The 22728-nt window shown below is 48.3% G+C and overlaps 1 protein-coding gene across 1 annotated transcript in view; it reads left to right on the top strand.

The window, feature by feature from the left end:
- Nucleotides 1–22728, top strand: part of DNAH2 (dynein axonemal heavy chain 2) — a 1666550-nt gene that overhangs the window by 627278 nt on the left and 1016544 nt on the right. The window contains exon 26 of the mRNA XM_069218683.1: nt 17658–17761. Within this exon, the coding sequence (XP_069074784.1) occupies nt 17658–17761 (104 nt within the window). The remainder of the gene's footprint in view (nt 1–17657; nt 17762–22728) is intronic.

Raw genomic sequence — 22728 nt, forward strand, 5'->3', positions numbered from 1 at the left:
CCATATTCAGCGTTATATGTACAACATAAGAACTAGCCTTTTAAGCAAATCACCATCACTAAATCATATGAGCAACCTATATCTTGGTGGAGGCTGCTCACATCTAGGAGGAAAAGCAGAGAGCTACCCAGCCTCTCATGTTCTCAAGCACTGTCATGCACATAACATTTGAGCAGGGACACCAGGTGTCCACTCATGGCAGCCTAAACTGATCCACAAAGGGAGTGTGGGATTCAGGTAAAAAGTTCTATAATAAGATGTTCAGATGAGCTTCTAACAACTGTTAATAGCCTGGTAATGGGGAAAGAAGCTACACATTCAGAAAGGATCACCTCTACCATCCAGTAAAATCTAGAACCCTGTTTGGGAACACATACACAGTTACTGCAGAGCACCTTTCAGGAGACTTGTGACATTGGTCTCCTACACAGGAAAGCATGCTGGACAAGCCAGAATGAGAAAATGAGAAGGTGGTTGACACAGGGCCCCAGTACATGAGACTTTGAAACTTACATAACGTGACACACGTATTCTGTTCTCCTCCTTTGAAGAACTCTCCAAGAGGCAACAAGTAAGGTATAAGGATGGTTCAGTGCAGTCACTCTCTTGCCACTACGGCATTAGGTCACCCCATCCGTCATTTTCTGTATTCCCCATCCATTAGGCTGAAGAAAAACTAAGTCAAAGTATCCCAAAGCTCTATAGAGATCACTGTCTAGTGTTGCTTTTCCTCTGCTCCATGTCAATATGGTAAGCAGGCCAGTGCATCTGAGTGTACAGATGCGTTCTATTAGTCAAAAGTGGATGGATGGAGCCCGGAGTGTGTGGAAGGGATTTTTTAAACCAGTGGTGACACCCCTTGTCAGGTTCATGTTGGCAAGAATGTTGGTGTAGGTTCTATTCCTGGAGAATGGGGGCTGATATCATGTCAAGAGAGGATGGAGTGTGTAGGATGTTGGATTTTAAAAGTAAGCCCTCAGCTTTGGAGGTGCAGCGACCATCAAATCCAGCCTGCTCTTAGAATCTGGTCTTAACACCTGCAGGATGTTATGTCTGGGGGAGTATCACACGTTAGCGGCATCAACCTCTTATTCCTCAAGCCAACCACTCATTGTGTGTTTACCTGGTGAGAATGTAGCAAATTACTGCAATTGCTGCCCCATACCCTGCACCTACAGACACTCACACTCAGTATTTGATCTCTTATTGGAGGTACTATAATGTTTCTCCATTGAGGTGCTTCGTTGGGAAAGCATTCTGCAGCTGCCGCTGCCATAAATGCTTGTCACCACATCTCACTCCCTCTACCTGCTAGGGACCTGTAGCTATCCTTGCTTCAACTCCAGTCTAGCACAAGTGTGTACTGGAAATCGCCACCCCAATCTTCAAGGCTCTGTTGTCATTGCCCCTGCTGCCATCCATGACCCTGCACCCACTTGTGAGGTGCTTTATGCCGGTTTGCTTGGCCTCATGTGTTTCTACTCATGGTCAGGACCTCTAGGGCACTCATTCACATTTTTAGTACCTTGTGTTTCCTGAAGAGTCCTGAAGTGAACTCTGGAGGAGTTGAAGACTGGGGAGTAGCCCGTGCTCTCTTTGTTTCTAGAATTGTGCAGTGGAGCGAGGGGCACTGTCAGTTCTCCAGCTTTGGATATTTCATAGATTCAGATGCTTTAAAAAGTCTCCCAACTTCAGGCTGGGAATCCTTGATAGTGCGTTTTTTCAAAGCAGTATCTCAATAAATCAGTTGCCATTCAAAATAAATGAAAAACATTTATAGACCACAAGTAGCCTATTCACCTTGTTTTATTGTGCAAAGTTTAACCAATAAGGTGGAGGGTCCCAGACTACTTACACTGTTCAGAGTCATCAAACTGTGATATTTTCTACTGTGTTGTATCAGGCAGCAAGGAATCCTCTGAGTGATCCTCTGATTGTTCTTTTGAACATTTTCTCTAGAAAGACCTCTATCTCACTTCCCATACAGAAAGTAAGCAGTGTATGCTTCTCTCTTCACTGGAAAGCTGATGTAACTTCTCATCCAAGAACCGTCTTCAAGCCATGTGAGGTATGTAAGGCAAAGAAGATCTTACTGAGAACCCACACACAAAATCTTGTGGCTTCCAAAAATGTTCCTATCACAGGTGTTTTCCCTGAGCCGTGTACAACTCCCTACGAAAGCCAACTCTGCCTGCCTTGAAGGTTCAAGGTGCATTTTTCTGGTCATGTTGAGGTCCCACCAGTTGAATACAGAGCTTAGTCACCTTCAAGAAGTCATCACTACTTTCAGTGACTTACAACTAATAAGCACTGTTGACGCTGATGATGAACATTATTTCAGGAATGCTGATTTTAAAGCCATTGACTAAAATGATGTCAACAACTTAACATCTTGTTGAATAAGGCAGGTCTGCTACTGACATTGAATACCCCTTCGTTGATCAAGGAACTGTCATCAACAAAGTCACCTTAATCAGAACCACAGCATCTTACACCTGTATGTTCGGTGGCATTTGCTGCCCTGGCACCAGCTGCAATGACACCAACACCATCAACCACTACATTGACAACAGATTATGACAGCATTGCTCCAAAACCAATTCCATGCACGCCACCTACTTTTGCACTTTTTGTCACCTATACGACTCATCCTGGAGATGCCGGCACACCTTTTGGACAATTAGTCCACTGCATCTGCGCATGCGGATTCAGCAATCTTGGTTAGATGGTAGGGACAGTCAACATTGTATATTAGGATACAAAATGCTTTCTAAAGTTGACTCCCAAGCAGAGCGACCACGTGACCTTGATATCCCCTAAGTACCTGCTGACTCAGAAGAGGAAGAAGCATTTGGCTACAAAGATTCATCATATTATGGTTGACCCTTTAATATGGAAATGTCACCTGATTCAGGGACATAAATGGTTCAGTTATGTATGGATTTTATAGCAGGTTATCTCCAGTGTACCTATAGCCTACTTTCCAGTCCCCTATGGCAGATTTGACTCTTTGACTGGTTTCATTAACAGAACCTGAGATGCTGAGATGACTCATTGACCCTCTCTGCGTCCTCAAATAACTCCTTCAAAAGTGTTTACAAGTCCACCTTCTGACTTGCCAAGATAGGCACTGAGCCAAAACCATCTTTCAGAAGCTGATCTTGGAGATGATAATAGAGATGATGACAACGAGTGACACCACCAAGACAGTAACACAAGGAATGAAAATAAAAAAGACCCTGAGTGGAAAGATTATGTTTTGAGAATCGGCTCCCACAGACTTGTCACCAAATGATATTCATAACTTCCACATTTCGGTTGACAGGGCAGCACCAAAACTTAATCTGAAAAAAAGCTGTGGAGAAGGAACTCTTTTTTTTATTTTAAAGTCAAAAATAAAAGTTCTATTAGGGCTGTCCGGATTGTCCTTGATTACATCTTGGAAGAAGGCCTGTCATGTATGTGCAACACAGCAACAGATTCCACTCGTGTGTACCTGTTAAATCAAGTTGAAACTGACTCCATTATATCAAACGCAGTGCAAAGTCAATCAGGAATTCCTCATCTCCATGTGGTGTGTCTGGGGACATAGAGGGCAAGATGTTTCTTACCTTGAGGAACAGAATTGGAGTCTATGCTGCAACAGCAGTGAAAACAACAAACACTAAGGCAATCTTGTCAACAAACTTGCAGACAACTGTCAAGTTCAAACAAAGCACAAATTAAGAGAATCAGAAGCAACTTCATCCATCCACATAGATGCATCACTGGATGCTTATAACCCCAGTTATAGTCAGATGTCAATGATAGGCATCTTGGCTGGCCGCTTAGCACTACATTTTGTTTGGCTGTCCAGTTGAGGATACGCATCATTCCATTTGCAGGCAAGCATTTGTTTGGCAAACACGTTGATGATGTCTTGTAGGCCATAATGACAGGCATTATAGAATCTTTCGGAGTTCTACAAACGAGGCAAGGCCACGTTTAATATATGAGCCAAGAGTAAGTACAATCAAAGAGGTCATTGTAGCCAGGACAGGACTTTCCACAACTTTTTGTTCCTGCAGACATGGGATACTTATCTCCAAAATCAACCTGCTGCTAAATATTGGAGATAAAAATCAGATGGCACACAAAACAAAGAAAGCAGAGGGATCAAGCAAACAATAAAGGCCAAGCCAGCAGCCAAATGTACCTACCTTTCGAGATAGGCTGCCCCCTCCGTTTTCCATGCCAACGGCAAGGAGAGGAGTTTTGGGTAGATCTTTCAGTCTATTAAAAAAAAATTACAGAAGCTTGTTGGGAGTTAGACAGTAGAGCCTGGACATACAACAGCATGTATGTGAAAACCGCTTACAACTTCAACAAAGGAGCATCATTAACATCTGTCGCCTTTCAGCCATTATCTGATTCCAAGGCTTATCAAGGGTTTTATTCCAATTTTTGTTCAATTCGACCCCAAGGACCCCATCCCCTGGCAGTCGAAATATAAATTAAAGAAGAGAGGGGCTGCTTGTTCCCCCCTCCTCTAGCTTAAAAAGGCCCTAGGGCCCTATTCCCTGGGGCTGAGCAATACATTGAAAGGAGAGGGCGCGTATGACCCCTTCCCTGAGCCTAATTAGGCCCGAGGGACCCCATTCCCTGTGGGTCGAAACATAAATTATAGGGGAGGGGGCCTTTACGAGGCCCCAGGAACCCCATCTCCCAGGACCGGCTTAGTAACTGTATCCCAGGGTGCCCATCTCTTGTACACAGTAGTTTCCTTTGCTCCCGTCTGGGGGGAGCATTTTTCAAATCTCCTGACAAACAGCAATGTAACACTAAGGGCCTGATTTAGATCTTGGCGGACGAGTTACTCCGTTACAACTGTGACAGATATCCTGTCCGCCGACATATAAACCCCATTATATCCTATGGGATTTGTATTTCGGCGGATGGGATATCCATCACCATTGTGAAGGAGTAACTTATCCGCCAAGATCTAAATCAGGCCCTAAGCCTGCTCCCAGGCGGTGGTACGTTTAACAATGCTTCCACAGGCTGGGAGCAGATTAGTTTTCTATTTCCCTGTCCACACTGATGCAGGCAGGGACCCAGAATAACAGAGTGCTCCCGCCCCGAGGGAGCAGCATAAATATCTGCTTCAGGCAGGAACAATACCATATCCTGGGGCTCCCCCTCAGCCCCCAACTTGTACTTGGTGGGTGCCCTGAGTGGGCACCCGGACACCCACCTATTATAAAGAAAGCCCTGGGGGATAGGGTCCCTGAGGCCTGTGTAGTCCCCTCTCCCCATTTCAAATACATAAAGCCCTGCAGGATGGAGTCCCCAGTGCCTAATGAGCCCTTTTTTTAAATAGAATTCTGACCCAGGGGGGACGGTACCTCGGGCCTATGAAGGTTTTACACAGCATGGGGTTAACAGCCTTCGGGGGGGGGGGGTTGCTTTACCCATAGTAATAAAATATTGCTTAATGTGAAAAAAGACCTAGAAAAACGAAGGTTAAAGTAACATTATAGTTAGTTGAAATGTTCAGTAACAAACTAAAAGTTTGAAACTCTAAAAACCACAGAAATTTACCAGCTATAGTAATCTCAAGTAGCTATAACTTGTGACCTAAGTTAACTATAACCAGGTGTGGTTGTGTGTAGGCATGCTTCAGCATGCGACTCTTCTGATGGATACAACTACCTGTGGATTCCTCACCTTATGAATTTGTCCAATGCACCAGAATTCAACTGAAACTTTCTTCCCAGCTCTTCACGTCCACGAGGACGTCACAATTGCACGGCTCCGCACGCGACTCCGTCTGACGTCATTGTGACAATAAGAAGTCCTCGCCGGCGTGCTGACGTCATTTCCCTTTTTTCCGTGCCTTCAACGGTTTTCTCCTAGCTCTTGTGGTGAGTGCGGGGGTCGTATGTCTGTCATGGTCCCTCATGATGACTGTTTATGGTGTCTCAGTTCAGACCACAACGTAGAAGAGTGCGTGTCCTGCCAAAGGACGAATCTGAAGGCGCTGAAAGAAAGAAAAGCGAAGCTCTTTTTAGCTAAAGCGAAGAAAAGACACAGAAGTCACCGAAGGTCCAAGACAAGGGACTCGTCATCCCATAATTTGTCGAGGTCACACAAGAAGCAGCGCCGGCACGACTCTGAATGTCATTCTTCTAGAGATCGGTTTCGATCTCGGTCTCCATCAAGGTGGCGTCGGACAGCATGGGAGGTTAGTCCTACTGTAACTCCCCAACCTCAAAGTCCTCAGGCTTCTCCTTCGCCATCACTCATTGAGGTGGTCGAGTCCCCGGCGAGTCCTCCAACTCACTTTTCGCCTGGGGTTCAGGAGTCAGTGGCACAGGTTCCGGATCCGCCCAATCACCGCAGGAAGAACAAAGGTTTCCTGCCTTCCCGACTCCAGGAGCAGATCAGGCAGCTTTTCTGAATCCCTTGTTCTGTATCTTTAATAAGGCTATGGCCCCTGCTGGTGCACCGGATGGACCCACTGGTCCTTTGGCGTTCTCCTTGGGCTCTCCGGCTCCATACAAGTCGGCTCAGTTTGTGCCTTTCTATCAGGCTGAGGGGGCCTTTTCAGCACTGATGACATCACCTCATAGGCTGACGGCGCCGAAGACATCGTTTCATATGCCAACGGCGCTGATGAAGTCAACTCCGGCGCCTGATGGGTCCCGGTCGGAACAGAGTGCATCTCCTTCTTCTCCCTTACCGCGCACATCTGTTTTGAAGCCAGCGTTGTCGGCTAACTCTCTATCGAGGTTGGAGGCCAGGTTGAGGTTGAGGAGGAGAGCGTTGAGGCTCTTGGAAGAGCAAGAGTACCAAAGACAGCTATTGGAGGAAGGAGAGATTGCTGAGCCCTTGGGAGAGTTTCAGGGCCTGGACTCAGCTAGTGGGCTGGTCACCTCCCCTGAGTGGGATCTTTCATCCACGGGGGAATTTATGGAAGAGGCGGCTTTCTATCATTCTGTTATTAAGAAGGCTGCAGATTTTTTGGAGCTTCCATTGCCAGCTACTGAAGTTAAAACAAACATTTTGACTGAAGTTTTACATCCTTCCTCTACTTCAGCGGAGCCCCTGCTCCCTTTCAATTATGCTCTTATGGAGCTTATTTTAGAGGTTTGGAGAAAGCCTGTTACATCACCAGCTGTGTCCAGAACTGTAGCAAGGAGGTACAGGGTTGCTCCTGGGGATCCAGGATTTTTGTCCCAGCATCCGACTCCTGAGAGCTTGGTGGTCCAGTCTTCTTGTTCGGCTTGTTCTGCACCTGGTTCCTTCCCTGTTACTCCTTCGGACAAGGAGTCCAAGAGGATGGAGCAAGTGGCTAAAAAGACTTTCTCATCTTGCAGCATGGCCCTAAAATCGGTCAATGCTACCTGTGTGTTGGGTAGATATGCGCATGCCCTGATGGACACGGCTAGAGCTGTAGTGCTTAACTTGCCTCAGGTTATGCAGGGGCAGTTCAACGAGCTCCTGTTGGACACCTAAGCTACGGACAAACAGATCATCCAGTCTAGTGTGGATACTGCAGACTCAGTAGCCATGGCAATGGGTACTTCAGTGGCCACCAGGAGACATGCGTGGTTAAGGTCTTCTGGGTTTAGGTCTTCTGGGTTTTCGACAGATGTCCAGACAACTTTATTGGACCTCCCTTTTGACGGTGAAAAGTTGTTAGGGGCTAAAGCGTACTCTGCCTTAGAGCGCTTCAAAGATAGAAGGGCCACAGCAAAGTCTTTTGGACTGCACGCTTCCACATTTACTGCCTTCAGATCCTTTCGGAGGTTTAGGGGGTTTGGCAGTGGAGCCGCTTATCGTGGAAGACCTCAACCCACAACTCAACAGCCCGTTAACCTTCCATATAGATCTTTTAGAGGGCGGGGGAGTGTTAGGACACAAGGAGTCACCCAGCAGCACCCTGCCTCACCTTCTTCCTCTGGGGGAGCACATCAAGGAAAGCAGCCCTAGTTTTCCATCCATTTAAAGTCATGCTTCTCCCGTAGGGGGAAGGTTATTTCATTTTCTCCACGAGTGGGAGTTAGTCACATCGGACTCCTGGGTACTAAATATTGTGAGGAAAGGGTATGCCCTTCCTTTTTGGGAGTTTACCCCTCCCATCCCTCCCCGTCCTTCTTATTGTTCAGAAGATCATCTCCTGTTGTTGCAGCAGGAGGTTCAAGTCCTTTTATCAAACGGCGCAGTGGAGTTGGTTCCAGAGCATGAAAGGGGCCAGGGTTGCTATTCAACATACTTTCTGATTCCCAAGAAGGATGGTCGATTGAAGCCTATCCAGGATCTGAGGATTTTGAATTGGTTCCTCAAGCAGGAGAAATTCAAAATGCTGACTCTAGCGCAGGTGCTTCTGGTGTTGAACAAAGAGGATTGGATGGTGTCTGTCGACTTGCAGGATGCCTATTTTCATATCCCCATTATCAAGTCACACAGGAAGTATCTCCGGTTTGTGGTGGACTTCAGACTGCTGTAGCAGGTATTTCAGAGATGAGGCACACTCTAAATCTATTTACAACACCAGAGTACTCAAAATGCCAAAGCTGTGCAAGCAATTGGTGGTATCCCGACTCCCAAGGAGAGGCATTTTTTGTTCCCTGGTCAGGGATATTTGTGTATGCTTTCCTCTAATCCCACTAGTTCCAGGAGTGTAACAGAAGTTAAACAAGCATTTGCAATGCAGGGGGTCTCAGATTTGCTTGAGTTACAGCTATTAGTGTTGTAAACTCCTAACCGGACTCTTCTTGCCACGTAACTTGAAAATCAAAAGTAAAACAGTTTCACATAAGCGAGCCAAATCCCAGCGCATGGCTGCCATGAGCATCAGCGATAAGGAGAGACACGAAAGGAAAAAGAAGTTTGCTTGCAGTCAAACTTATCAGCAAAAGTTCAATTAGCCATGAAACAGGGGTGATAGCCAAGGCGGTAACAAAACCTCCACAAGGGGGGGGGGGGCAAACGTAAACCATTTACCAATGTCATCAAAGGATTTTTGAAGGGCAAGCCCTCGAATGAGTGATAGTGATGGGCGTGAGGTGGGCATTGTTAAAAGCCCAGATACATACCAACATGTCAGAAAAGCAGCGCATGTGCGCTGCTACACTCAACCTAAAAAGGGACTGTGTATGCTGATACTAATCGCCACAGTATGTCTAGTGTCTTTCTGATGTCATGGCTGGCGGTGGGGGGTGGGAAGGAGATTTGGGTGAAACGCTGAATCAACACCCCTGGGGGGTATAGAAAGACTATTTGACCCATTAAAGGGTAGCTAAAGGCCTGATGCCCAGCCCGTTTTTTTATTTTTTTATTTTATATAAAACCTAATAATCTTTGGTGTCTAGTGGGCTTTCTGAACTAGCAGGGGGGCTTACATTACGGCGAAACCTCGAATGATCCCCTTGATGGGGAAAAATGCCTGTTTAGCACCTTTACGCATGGGGATCAGGCCAGTACCTGAGGAGACAGCCCCATCCCATATTTTGTGTACACAAAAATAATACCGTGTGTGTAGTGTGCTTTCTGGCCTTCCAGGGAGGCAAAGTAGGAACAAGCCCCACCCCTCGGGGTGAGGGAGATAGCCTGTTGAGCACTTTAGGGGTGGGTTCATGGCCCGATGCCTTGGTGGGCCACCCACCCGCATTCTGTTTTTTTAAATATAATCATTGATGTCTAACAGACTTTCTGCCCCCTGGGGGGCACATTGAGGACAAAAGCTTTAATCTGCTTCCCAGAAGGGCAGAAAGACTTGTGTGGCCATTAGGGGGTGAGGGCATGGCCCATAGCAAGACAGGCCGCGCCCACCCAGTTTTCTTGAATATAGGAAATATATGCTGTGCAGATAGCTTTCTGGACCCTCTACCACACCCCCCTGTCCATGGCAGATTGAGGGCTAACCCCTCCAATCACCCTGGAAGGGCTAGGGGTGGGGCAAAAAGTATCTAGGAGGTGGAGGCACAGCCCAATGCCTGGGTTGGCTGCTCTGCCTATTTTTCTTTTTTTAGTTCCATGTGATTGTGGGCTTTATTTCCCCTAAGGGGACGACTTGGGTATAGAACCTGAGTTGCTCGACAGGAAAGAAGAAAGGCCGAATGGCCAATTTTTTATGATGGGGAGTACTCACCCATGCTTTGGTGGCACTCTCCCCTCCCTGGTGTCTTATGGGTGGATCTTTACTTTGCCACCCTCCTACTGCGACGATCGCCCAAGCAAGGATATAAAGGTATTATGCTGCAATTTGAAAGAGGAGGTGCGAAGTGCAATAATAATCACTAAAAGAAAAAAAGTCTAGGGCTAAAGGGGACGCTCTCCATCTTCAGGTCGTGGAGTTTTTAAAAATCTCAACCAGCCCCAGTGCTAGAATGGGATAGCGATGTGATTAGTACCGGAGAGACAGTGCAGGGGACTTTTCTAGCATGCCCATAGCACTCAAGAGCATATGAATCTATGAAGTAGCCCATGCTGGTAAAGAAAAAATTACTTAACTGTTAGTATAGTTCTTCAGTACTGATATCTTTCATAGATGCACTTACATCCATCCTCCTTTCCGTTCATGGGCTACCAGTAGTTTCTTTAGAAGGACTATCTAACAGTGGTTAAAATGCAGTGCCTCTCTGCCTCACTGATCAGATGTAATGATTTGATTTAGCTGTAACAGATTCATAGGTGTCCTCAATTTTGTTATGCAGATGCTGCCTTATACATGGTACAGAAAATCTGACCGTTGATGCCTCAGAGGAGGGTTAGAACTCTGAGTCACTCCACCTGATTGGGTTGATTTAAGGTCATATAATGAGGTGGATGGGCTACTCTGGCCCTTTTCCATTTATATTCAGTGTCAGTTGCTGTATTTTAAATACTGCTAAGTTAACATTGACTACCGAGGGTTCTCAGCCTGATGTCGGGGAGTAATTCAAGTGGTGAATCTATAAAAGATTCTATTGCTGAAGAACTGTAATTACAGGTAAGTAAATCTTTATTCTGATGGATACACCTACCTGTGGATTCCTCACCTAAAGAATTCTCCCTCGCGCTAGCCCTCAATGGAAATTTCTTCTAGCTCTGCACATCGACGTCACAATCGCCCGACTCCACGCGACGCCACATGACGTCATCCAGGCAAAAGAAGCCCTCGTCGACGTGCAGACGTCAGTTCCCTTTTTTCCGTGCCCGAATAACGGTTAATTCTTCGAGGCTCACAGGGAGCTACTGTTTCCAACGGCGGTTACGATGTCACAGCCTAGAAAATCCGGCTTTAAACCTTGTAGCCAGTGCGGGGGTCAGATGTCGGTTACCGACCCCCACGAAACCTGCCTCTGGTGCCTTAGTTCCGACCATGAGGTCGAGGCATGCGGTTCGTGCCAACGCACTTAAGGAGAGGGAAGCAAAGTTATTCTTGGCCCGGTCCAAGAAGAAGAAGGAGAGGCGTCATAGGAGGGAGTCTTCGACGAGATCTTCGAGGTCTCGCCATCATCATCATAGTGAATCTCGGCGCCGTCATGGATCTCGGCGCCGATCGAGCAAGGGACGGTCCAGATCTAGATCGGCTTCTCCGTCGGTTCGGCATCGTCCGACATGGGAGATAAGCCCGACCGTCACCCCTCCGCCTCCGACGACCCCGACGTCACCCGGGTCGGTCTTCGAGGTCGAGCCTCACCAGAGACCTGAGGGTTCTCCTGGCCAGGAGTTACCTGGACCCTCTTCGGCAGCTTTGCCGGCGCCGGTGCAGCAGCAGCAGTACCCGGCTTTCCCGACTCCGGGATCGGATCCTGCAGCGTTTTTAAACGCTATGTATAACATCTTTGCTTCCATGACACCGGGTGCAAGTCATGCAGGTCCGTCTGGCCCTTTGGCCTATGATTTGGGTGTTCCGGCGTCTTACAGGTCGGCGCCGTTCACCCCGTTTTTGTCTGCTGCACCTGAAGCAGCGCCTATGCCTACGACGGCGCCGATGCCTACGACGTCGCCCAGGATGGCTACACCTGTTACGGCGCCGTTGGATTCGCCTCTGATCCGATCGACGTCCAAGAACACTTTGGAGCCGGAGCCTCTGGCTTCGGACGGATCTGAGGTTCGGCGCCGACGAAGATCTTTGGTGTCGGCCGACGCCTTGTCGACTCCAGGCTTGGAGTCAAGACTTAGGTCAAGACGTCTGGCCCTTCATCTCTTGGAGGAGGAGGAGTACGCAGGTAACACCTGGAGGAAGGAGAAGTTATAGAGACTCAGGTGACTTCCAGGGACTGGACTCAGCTAGTGGCCTTGACACTACCCCGGAATGGGATCTGGCTTCCCCTGGAGAGGTCACGGAGGAAGCTGCTTCTTTCCATGCAATCATTCGTAAGGCTGCAGACTTTTTGGATCTTCCCCTTCCTACCGTGGAGGTCAAGAGAAATTTATTGACAGAAGTCCTCCATCCGACGTCTGCTTCTGCTGAGCCTCTTCTTCCATTCAGTGAGGCTCTGCTGGACCCCATTAAGGATATCTGGCTGAAACTGTATCCACCGCTGCGGTCAACAGAGCGGTGGCTCGGCGGTACAGGACGGCGCCTGGGGATCCGGTGTTCCTTTCCAGGCAACCAACTCCGGAGAGCCTAGTCGTCCAAGCTTCATTTTCTTCCAGATCCTCTCCTGGTTTGTTTCCTGGTGCCCCTGCGGACAGGGAGCCAAAAAAGTTGGACCATTCTTCTAAAAAGACATTTTCATCTTGCAGTATGGCCCTAAAATCTTCCAATGCCACATGCATACTGGGGCATTACATCCATGCCCTTATGGAAGAGGCGAAGGGCCACCCTAATTTGTCCCAGGAGATGCTGCAACTATTAGCGGATGCTCAGGCGGCTGCGACACAAGTGATCCAGTCTGGATTGGACACTTCGGACTCGGTGGCTAGGGCTATGGGCACCACCATAGTCTCTAGGAGGCAGTCGTGGCTTCGATCATCAGGCTTCTCGTCAGACGTGCAGGCCACACTCCTTGATCTTCCGTTTGATGGAGAAAAGCTCTTCGGCTCTAAGGCTGACTCTGCCTTGGAACGTTTTAAAGAGAGCAGAGCGACAGCTAGGTCTTTGGGACTCCAGTCGTCGGCCTCATCCACCTTCAGAGGTTTTCGGAGATTTAAGGGATTTGGACGTGGTTCCTTTCGAGGAAGATTGCAAGGACCACAACAATCTACTTCTACCCTGCCTTACAGATCCTTCAGGGGCAGGGGCAGAGTCCGTACGAGAGGAGCCACCTTGCAGCACTCTGCCTCTTCCTCGGGAGGGGTGCAGCAAGGAAAGCAGCCGTAGTCCTCCAACACTCCCTGTCCATTCGTCTCCGGTAGGGGGGAGACTTGCCTCTTTTCTTTCAAAGTGGGAGGTCATAACATCGGACTCCTGGGTCATCGACATTGTGAAGAGCTCTTCCCTTTTGGGAATTCCCTCCGACCTTCCCTCCCCGCCCATCCTTCTGTTCGGAAGACCATCTTCTCCTGTTACAGCAGGAGGTATTATCCCTATTACAAAAAGGTGCAATAGAGTTGGTTCCCGAGCAAGAGAGGGGTCAGGGGTGCTATTCAAGATACTTTCTGATTCCCAAAAAGGATGGTCGACTGAGACCGATTTTGGACTTGAGGATTTTGAATTGGTTCCTCAAACAGGAAAAGTTAAAAATGCTCACCCTCTCACAGGTTCTTTTGGCGTTGAACAAAGGAGACTGGATGGTGTTGGTCGATTTGCAGGACGCGTATTTTCATATTCCGATCCTCAAATCGCACAGGAAGTATCTCCGGTTTGTAGTGGGATCACAGCATTATCAGTTTGCGGTCCTTCCCTTTGGTCTTACTTCAGCACCTCGAGTCTTCACGAAGGTGATGGCGGTGGTAGCAGCAGAGCTCAGAAGAAGGGGGATAGCTGTGTTTCCCTATCTGGACGATTGGATAATCAAGGCCAAAACTCCAGGGCTCGTGCGGTGCCATCTCCAGTCGGCGACTCAATTGTTGTACGACCTGGGTTTTTCAGTCAATGTACCCAAATCTCAACTGGAGCCCTCTCAACGCCTCCTGTTCATAGGGGCAGTGTTGGACACGACATTGAATCGGGCCTTTCCTCCACTCCAGCGGGTCCAGGACATTCAGGCGTTGATTCCAATGTTTCAAAATGGAGCGGTAGTTTCAGTCCTCAAGGTCCTTCGTCTGCTCGGTCTGTTTGCTTCTTGCATACTGTTGGTCACTCATGCACGCTGGCACATGAGGGCTCTCCAGTGGTGCGTCCGCAGGCAGTGGTTTCAACACAAAGGGGATCTCGAAGATTCGATAAAGATCTCCAGAGAGACTGGTGAGGATCTTCGATGGTGGGCAGCGGTCGACAACCTGTCTCAAGGAAGGCTGTTCTCGCTGCCTCCTCCAGTGGCCACGGTGGTAACTGATGCTTCCACTCTAGGGTGGGGAGCTCATCTGGGGGACCAGGAGATCAAAGACCTTTGGTCTCCGGGGGAACAGAAGTTGCATATCAATCTGTTAGAGTTCCAGGCAGTACGTCTGGCACTCAAGGCCTACCTCCCTTCCATTCGTGGTCGATCAGTCCAGATTCTAACGGACAACACGACCGCGATGTGGTATATAAACAAACAGGGAGGAGTGGGGTCGTATCTTCTCTGCAGAGAAGCTCTTCGTCTCTGGTCCTGACTTCAGGATCACAAGATCTGCTTAGTTGCACATCATTTGGCCGGAGTCCTGAACGTGCGTGCAGACATTCTCAGTCGACGCAGCTCGGTCGATCACGAGTGGCGTCTTCATCCAGATCTAGTTCTGGGTATCTTCCGGATGTGGGGATATCCACAAATAGATCTGTTTGCAACTCAAGAGAATGCACAGTGTCTGCTATTTTGCAGCCTCCAGTATCCGGTGCAAGGAGCTTTGGGGGACGCGTTTCAGATGTCCTGGAAGGGGCAGTTGCTTTACGCGTTTCCCCCCATACCCTTGATTCCTCGAGTTCTCAGGAAGATCCGCCAAGACCGGGCTCAAGTCATCTTAATAGCTCCGGATTGGCCGAGAAGGGTGTGGTATTCGGACCTACTCCAACTCTCTCAGTGCCCTCCGCTCCGTCTCCCTTGCAGGGTGGACCTCCTCTCGCAGTCGCAGGGGCAGATTCTACACCCCTACCTCAGGAGCCTGCATCTTCATGCCTGGAGATTGAACGGGGCAATCTGAGTTCCTTTTCTCTCCCTCCAGATGTGGTGGAAGTTATTTTATCGGCCAGGCGACACTCCACCAAGTCAATCTATGCAAATTGTTGGGCTAAATTTTCAAGCTGGTGTGGAGAGACTAGTTTAGATCCTTTAAAAGCTGGTTTGTCTGACATTTTGTCATTTGCACTCCATCTGGCACAGAAAGGTTTCGCTATTGCCACTGTTAAGGGTTATCTGTCAGCACTATCTGCTTTTCTGTGCCTTCCTGATCAGCCGTCCTTCCTTAAATCACCAATTGTTTTAAAGTTTCTAAAGGGGCTCACTAATAGGTATCCACCCACGCCATTCGTTATGCCTCAGTGGGACCTTAACTTAGTCTTAACTTTTCTTATGGGGGCTCCGTTCGAACCAATGCATTCTTGTTCTTTACGGTACCTGGTATTAAAAACTGTTTTCCTGGTGGCCATAACATCTGCCAGAAGGGTTAGCAAGCTTCAGGCTCTCTCAGTGGAAACCCCATACCTTTCTTTCTTTAAGGACAAAGTGGTGTTGAGGACCAAGGCGGCTTTCCTACCGAAGGTTGTTATATCCTTTCACCTGGGGCAGTCGATTACTCTCTCTTCCTTTTACCCTCCACCTCACCCATCCAAAGAGGAAGAGAGGCTCCACCGGCTGGATCCGCGTAGAGCTCTGAGCTTCTACGTCGCCAGGACGAAAGAGTTCAGACAGGATGAACAGCTCTTCGTTGGATACGTGGGGAAGAGGAAAGGTAGAGCGGTCCACAAGAGAACGCTATCCAGGTGGGTCATTCTATGTATTAAGATCTGCTATTCTTTGGCGAAGAAGGATCCACCTGTGGGGATTCGTGCCCATTCCACCAGAGCCAAAGCAGCTTCATCAGCTTTGGCTAGAGGTGTTCCTGTGGCTGACATCTGCAGGGCAGCGACTTGGGCGTCCCTCCATACTTTTGCCAAGCATTACTGTTTGGACTCTGAGGTTAGGAGAGATGGCCATTTTGCTCGCTCGGTGCTGCAAGATTTCTTGGTTTGACCATTCGGGCACCCACCACCGGAGGGTTTACTGCTTTGGGACTCTATTCTTTAGGTGAGGAATCCACAGGTAGGTGTATCCATCAGAAGAATAAGTTACTTACCTTCGGTAGCGCTTTTTCTGGTGGATACAGTAACTACCTGTGGATTCCTCACGGTCCCACCCACTTCCCCGTTGCCTGTCTGGTCAAACCAAGATTTCTTTGGGTGCGCATCCTTGATCTTGTAATATATGTATATAGCTGTTTCATGCATATGGTTGTATTCATTGTATATACTTTTCCTTTGCACATTAAGATAGTGAAAGGGACATTTTGGACTGAATTTATACTCATATATATATATATTTATTTCTATCTCGGTTTGAGCAGTCATATCTGTGACTTTTGTTGAGTTTTATATTAAATGTTTTATTTTCATCTATTCTGGATGAATGTGTACTCTTTAGGTTTAACCTGTTCGCCTCTATGGCACGTAAAAATGGTGAAAACTGACATCTGCACGTCGACGAGGGCTTCTTATTGCCTGGATGACATCATGTGGCGTCGGGCGATTGTGACGTCATTGTCGACGTGCAGAGCTAGAAGAAATTTCCGTTGAGGGCTGGCGCGCGGGAGAATTCTTTAGGTGAGGAATCCACAGGTAGTTATTGTATCCACCAGAAAAAGCGCTACCGAAGGTAAGTAACTTATTCTTCTGTGGCGCGGTGCCTTCATCATCTGATTTTGCTGACATACCACACCCCTAGCCTTGTATTTGCATCATCCAAGAAGAAGAAAAATAAACTATTTAAGCACAAACTAGACCTCCTCACTTCCCAAAAAATGATGGTAACTCATCATATTTCAGCAAAAGCCACATGGAGCAACCAATATCAGAGCCCAATGTTCAGACGGACAGCAGAACAAGAGAAATATGCTAGGGGTCGGGGAAGGGACATATACTAGGAGCAGGACAAAAGCCAAGCAAATGGGAGGAGACAGTGCTGTGGTGACTCAACAACGACCCCTTCCATTAAGCACATTCATAATAGGCAATATATAAATGGGCAGTGCTAACTTCAGTGTGCTTCTCAGCTTCTCCTGTCCTGCCACCTGCACCTGACCAATCTCCTCCCTGCACCCAGCAAGGGCCTCCTCATTGTGATTGGGGGTGCAGGCACAGGTATTAGATCGGTGGAAGGCAGAAGAGCAGCAAGTTTTGCCAACAAAGCACCTGCCACCACTTCCGTGGTCTAAGCTCCAGACACATTTTCTATTTTTAAATGGAATGATGCCTATTCCAAAATGGCAAAGCTTCCTTTGTGTAATGAAGATCATTTGTTACAGGGAAATAGCCTTTTTTCTTAGTTAGATTTTGTTCCTATATTTCTGAACTAAAATGTTTGTAGTGCAGTGTATGGCCTTAATCTGTTTAAATTTTCAATTTAAAGGAAAAGAACTGGGAAGTGGTGGAAACTTCAAAGAACAGGATAGATCAGTTTAAAAGGACAATGCCCCTCATTGCAGCCCTGAGGAACCCAGCATTGCGAGAAAGGTAAGAATGGAACCTAGTTGTTTGAAGAATATATGAACAAAAACACTGTTAAGATTCCCAGTATTTTAAAAAGGTTACAGTGTATTTGTAGTCGCACAATTACAGATAGAGCTTAATGTCCTGGGTCAAATTTCTTAAAATATTCTTGTGAGATGGAGTTTAAATATTCAGTCATATAGCTACCTGATATCTCATGCTGTTAATTGCATTTTCTTTTTGTAAATTTTTCCTGATTATTATATGTAGATTCTGATGGATACAGCTACTCCTAGACTATTCCCGAGTTGCTTTCCTGGATCCGGAATCCTTCACAGCAGTATTCCTGCGTGCCACTAGTTGCCATTGTGCAGCTCTGCATTGGCCTCATTCCACCCTGGATGTGACAGAGCAGCATGCAGATCAGGAGCCCTGTTCCTGCTTTCTTTGGTGATGAATCCTTTCAAACATTGTCCCTGCTGTCGGCTACAGGGTTCAAACAGTGTTGTGACTGTCAGAAACAAAGTGGATGCACCAGTATGAGGTCTGCCGTTAGAACCTGTGCTTGGGGCATGACTCCAGGACATGAAGAATGTGCCCTCATGCACCAAAAGCTACCCTGGACCATGAAGTGGAGTTGTATGTTGCTGAACACCAAAATAATTTGCAGATCTTGCACAAGTCCCACTCCTGCTCCAAGTTGAAGGTACAGACCCATTCCCACTTTTAGGCTTCTCCCGTGACAGGTCTGCTTCAGGGTTGAACCACCTGGTAAGTCAGCATCAAAATCGAAGAAGCACAGAAAGTGGAAGCGAGCCTCAACTCCATCCCACCACACTCTGTGTAAAGAGAAGTCAAGAGGACATCAAGCTACCAATTGATTTCACTCTTGGTTCCTGTTCGAAGAACCTATTCCACAACTCGTTCTGCTGCACCCCAAATTTCCTTGACCATTAGTAATGCGGCAGCTTATCAAGGCCTTTAAGAAGGCCATGCGGGCTGTTCCCCTCTGCCTCCGGTGCACATTCGGGCCACAATGATCCATAGAGATTTACAGTCAGGTTCCTGTCTGTTGGTCTGCCCCCTGTTCTGTCACCGACTCTGGTGCTGGCTTCCACTCTGGCTCCTGCACCAATATACTCACTCTCATAACACAACACCTCTACTGCACCTCACTATTCACATCTGCAACCAAAAAAGATCTCCGGCACAGAGCCCAGAGCCCACCATTGAGGCCCATTGGGCAATGTAGCGCCAGCCCAACGTGGAGCTGCCCGATGATGAAGCATGACACCCCTTGGGGTGTGTGAGGACTCTTGCTCTTGAAAGGGGCTACCCCCATGTAGATTCTGACCTGCATGCAGTGCTTCTGGTTTTTGTAAGAACTGCATACTTTTTTCTCATTTTATTAATAGCAATAATGAAAAACAGAGTGCATACAAAGACAGTGAAACTTCATGCAAGCAGTGCATAACATGCAGGACTATATCTCTGTTCAAACCTTGCTCAGTCTATGTCAACATCCATCGCCCCGGGGCTGGCTCTGCAATGCTCCACCTATGTTGGGTGTATGACTCCACTGGGTACTGTAAGCAAGTATGACACTAGTGGACCCCATATATTTTGTGGCCTGGAAGCTTGAAAAACGTCTTGTGCCTACAGTTATAGTTGCTCCTTACAATAGGTCAAGTCTTTGGGCCAGTGTTTAACAATGAGCTTGTTTCCCTCCCCAGTGTATAGCCACCCTCCTCTTCTCTAGTAACAAAGCGATTGTGGTTAGTCTGCGATGGCAGGCTATACCAGCCCCAGCAGACACATTTGGGGAGTGCATGCCACCTCTCCCATCATCATCTCCATTAAGGCCTGTGTCACCTGCATCAAAAACTCCTGTATCCGACCACATGCCGAGGCTAAATGCAAAAAATCAGCTTCCACTCCTCTACACCTAGCACATCTTGAGTCCCCTCTTAGTGTGTATCTATATAACTGAAGTGGGGTGTAGCATACCTGGTGCAAATATTTAAAATATATTATTCTTAAATTGGAGTTGGGGTAAGTTGTTCAGTCTGCATACAACAGTGTTCTCTCTCTTCTAGCATGTGTGGGCTCCCCAGTAATGCATTCCACCTGTCCAGTGCAGGGTGAGAATGTTGTGGGTTTTCTGCCTGGGATGCAGTGAGTAATAAGTAATAAGAGGGGGCATCCCTGACGGGCCCCCCTGTGTATTGTAAATCGGTTCGGCGTGACAGTTTATGCTCACCAGCGCTACTGGGTTGGTGTATAGTAGTCTAATCCAGCGTAGAAATGTCTGGATTATTCCCATGTGGTTCAGCACTGTGAGCATATATGTCCATTGCATAGAATCAGATGCTTTTTCGGCATCCAGTAGGACTGCCACCACTTGCATTGAAGGTTTTAATTGATGAAGGACTGTGAAGAGCGTTCGCAGATTGTGTGCTGTAGACCTCACAAGTATAAAGCCTGCTTAGTCCGGCAGGATTAGTCTGGCAAGCAGGGGCTGTAGCTGCATTGCTATTATCTTTGCTAATATCTTAGAATCTGTGTTAATCAATGACAGCGGGTAAGGAACTGCATACGTACCTTTAGTTATGATCAAATATATCGGCCTGTGCTTATACAAGGCCCAATGGATGAAAGTAAGCACCTTGAACCAATCAATCAATCACTTTTTGTAAAGCGCAGCTACTCAACCGTGAGGGTCTCAAGGCGCTGGGGGGGAGGGGAGAGGCCTCATCCGAAGAGCCACATCTTGAGTTCTTGATGAAGATTCTTTTCTTAATCGGGGGGCCAATGGAAACCCATAAGATGACTTAAAACTGATTCCCTCTTTGAAATTTACAGAATAGGGTGAGCAGCTGTATTTTGCACCACAAAGGAAAGCCGAGATATTAGCTATTCGAATAGTCCAACCTACTTGTTATCTATGTATGGCCTACCATTCTGCGTGCTTCTAGCATATCAAGACATTTCCTGATTGACCACAGCAAGCCAAAACAGATACTCGTTGCTGACAGGATTTGGGAATGCAGGGACTGCTTGTCATCTATCATAACTCCTAAAGTCTTAGCAACAGGAGTAGGAAGGGGGCATGGGAAGATGCCCTGACCTACTGTTGTTTACCCAATTATCACTAACCCTTCCAAACAAGAACATGTCCGTTTTATCAGCATTCAAATCAAATCAAATCATTAACATTTATAAAGCGCGCTACTCACCCGTGCGGGTCTCAAGGCGCTAGGGGAAAAGGGGGGGTTATCGCTGCTCGAACAGCCAGGTCTTTAGGAGTCTCCGGAAAGCGGAGTGGTCCTGGGTGGTCCTGAGGCTGGTGGGGAGGGAGTTCCAGGTCTTGGCCGCCAGGAAGGAGAAAGATCTCCCACCCGCCGTGGAGCGGCGGATGCGAGGGACAGCAGCGAGTGCGAGGCCAGAGAAGCGGAGGAGGCGGGTGGGGACGTAGAAGCTGAGGCGTCTGTTGAGGTATTCCAGTCCCTTGTCGTGGAGGGCTTTGTGTGCGTGGGTGAGAAGTCGGAAGGTGATCCTTTTGCTGACTGGGAGCCAATGCAGGTGTCTCAGGTGTGCGGAGATGTGGCTGCTGCGGGGTACGTCGAGGATGAGGCGGGCTGAGGCGTTTTGAATGCGTTGCAGGCGATTTTGGAGTTTGGCTGTGGTCCCGGCGTAGAGGGTGTTGCCATAGTCCAGGCAGCTTGTGACGAGGGCGTGGGTCACGGTTTTTCTGGTGTCGGCGGGGATCCAGCGGAAGATCTTGCGGAGGGTGAGGAAGCAGGCGGAGGACACGGCGTTGACTTGCTTGGTCATGGTGAGAAGAGGGTCCAAGATGAAGCCGAGGTTGCGGGCGTGGTCTGTGGGGGTCGGTGCGGTGCCGAGGGCCGTGGGCCACCAGGAGTCGTCCCAGGCAGACGGGGTGTTGCCGAGGATGAGGACTTCCGTTTTTTCAGAGTTCAGCTTTAGGCGGCTGAGCCTCATCCAATCTGCGACGTCCTTCATACCCTCTTGTAGGTTGGTCTTGGCGCTGGCGGGGTCCTTGGTGAGGGAGAGTATAAGTTGGGTGTCGTCGGCGTAGGAGGTGATGATGATGTCGTGCTTGCGTACAATGTTGGCGAGGGGGCTCATGTAGACATTGAAGAGTGTCGGGCTGAGCGATGAGCCTTGAGGTACGCCGCAGATGATCTCGGTGGGTTCTGAGCGAAACGGAGGGAGGTAAACTCTTTGGGAACGGTTTGCGAGGAAGGAGGCGATCCAGTCCAGGGCCTGGCCTTGGATCCCGGTGGAGCGGAGGCGGGTGATTAGGGTGCGGTGACAGACGGTGTCAAAGGCAGCCGAGAGGTCGAGAAGAATGAGGGCGACTGTTTCACCGTTGTCCATCAGGGTTCTGATGTCGTCTGTGACTGAGATGAGGGCGGTTTCAGTGCTGTGGTTGGTTCGGAATCCGGTTTGTGAGGGGTCGAGCAGGTTGTTGTCTTCCAGGAAGGTGGTCAGCTGTTTGTTGACGGTCTTCTCTATTACTTTGGCTGGGAAAGGCAGAAGAGAGATGGGGCGGACGTTTTTCAGGTCGCTCGGGTCAGCCGTAGGTTTCTTTAGTAGGGCGTTGACTTTGGCGTGTTTCCAGCATTCGTGGAAGGTAGCAGAAGAAAAAGAAGAGTTGATGACGGTCTGGAGGTGCGGGGCGATGATGTTGTCGGCTTTGTTAAAGATGAAGTGCGGGCAGGGGTCCGAAGGGGCGCCGGAGTGGATAGAGTTCATGATGGATTTGGTTTCTTCCGTGTTGATGTGGGTCCAGTTGTTGAGGGTGATGGCCGGGGATGCGGGTTCGGTGGTGTTTGGTTGGGTCTGGTGTCCGAAGCTGTCGTGGAGGTCGCTGATCTTGCGATGGAAGAAAGTGGTGAGGGATTCGCACAAATCCTGTGAGGGCGTGATGGCGTTGGCGCTGGGGTTGGAGAACTCCTTGACGATGC

Source organism: Pleurodeles waltl, chromosome 12 (assembly GCF_031143425.1).
Source record: "Pleurodeles waltl isolate 20211129_DDA chromosome 12, aPleWal1.hap1.20221129, whole genome shotgun sequence".
In the NCBI taxonomy this organism is placed as follows: domain Eukaryota; kingdom Metazoa; phylum Chordata; class Amphibia; order Caudata; family Salamandridae; genus Pleurodeles; species Pleurodeles waltl.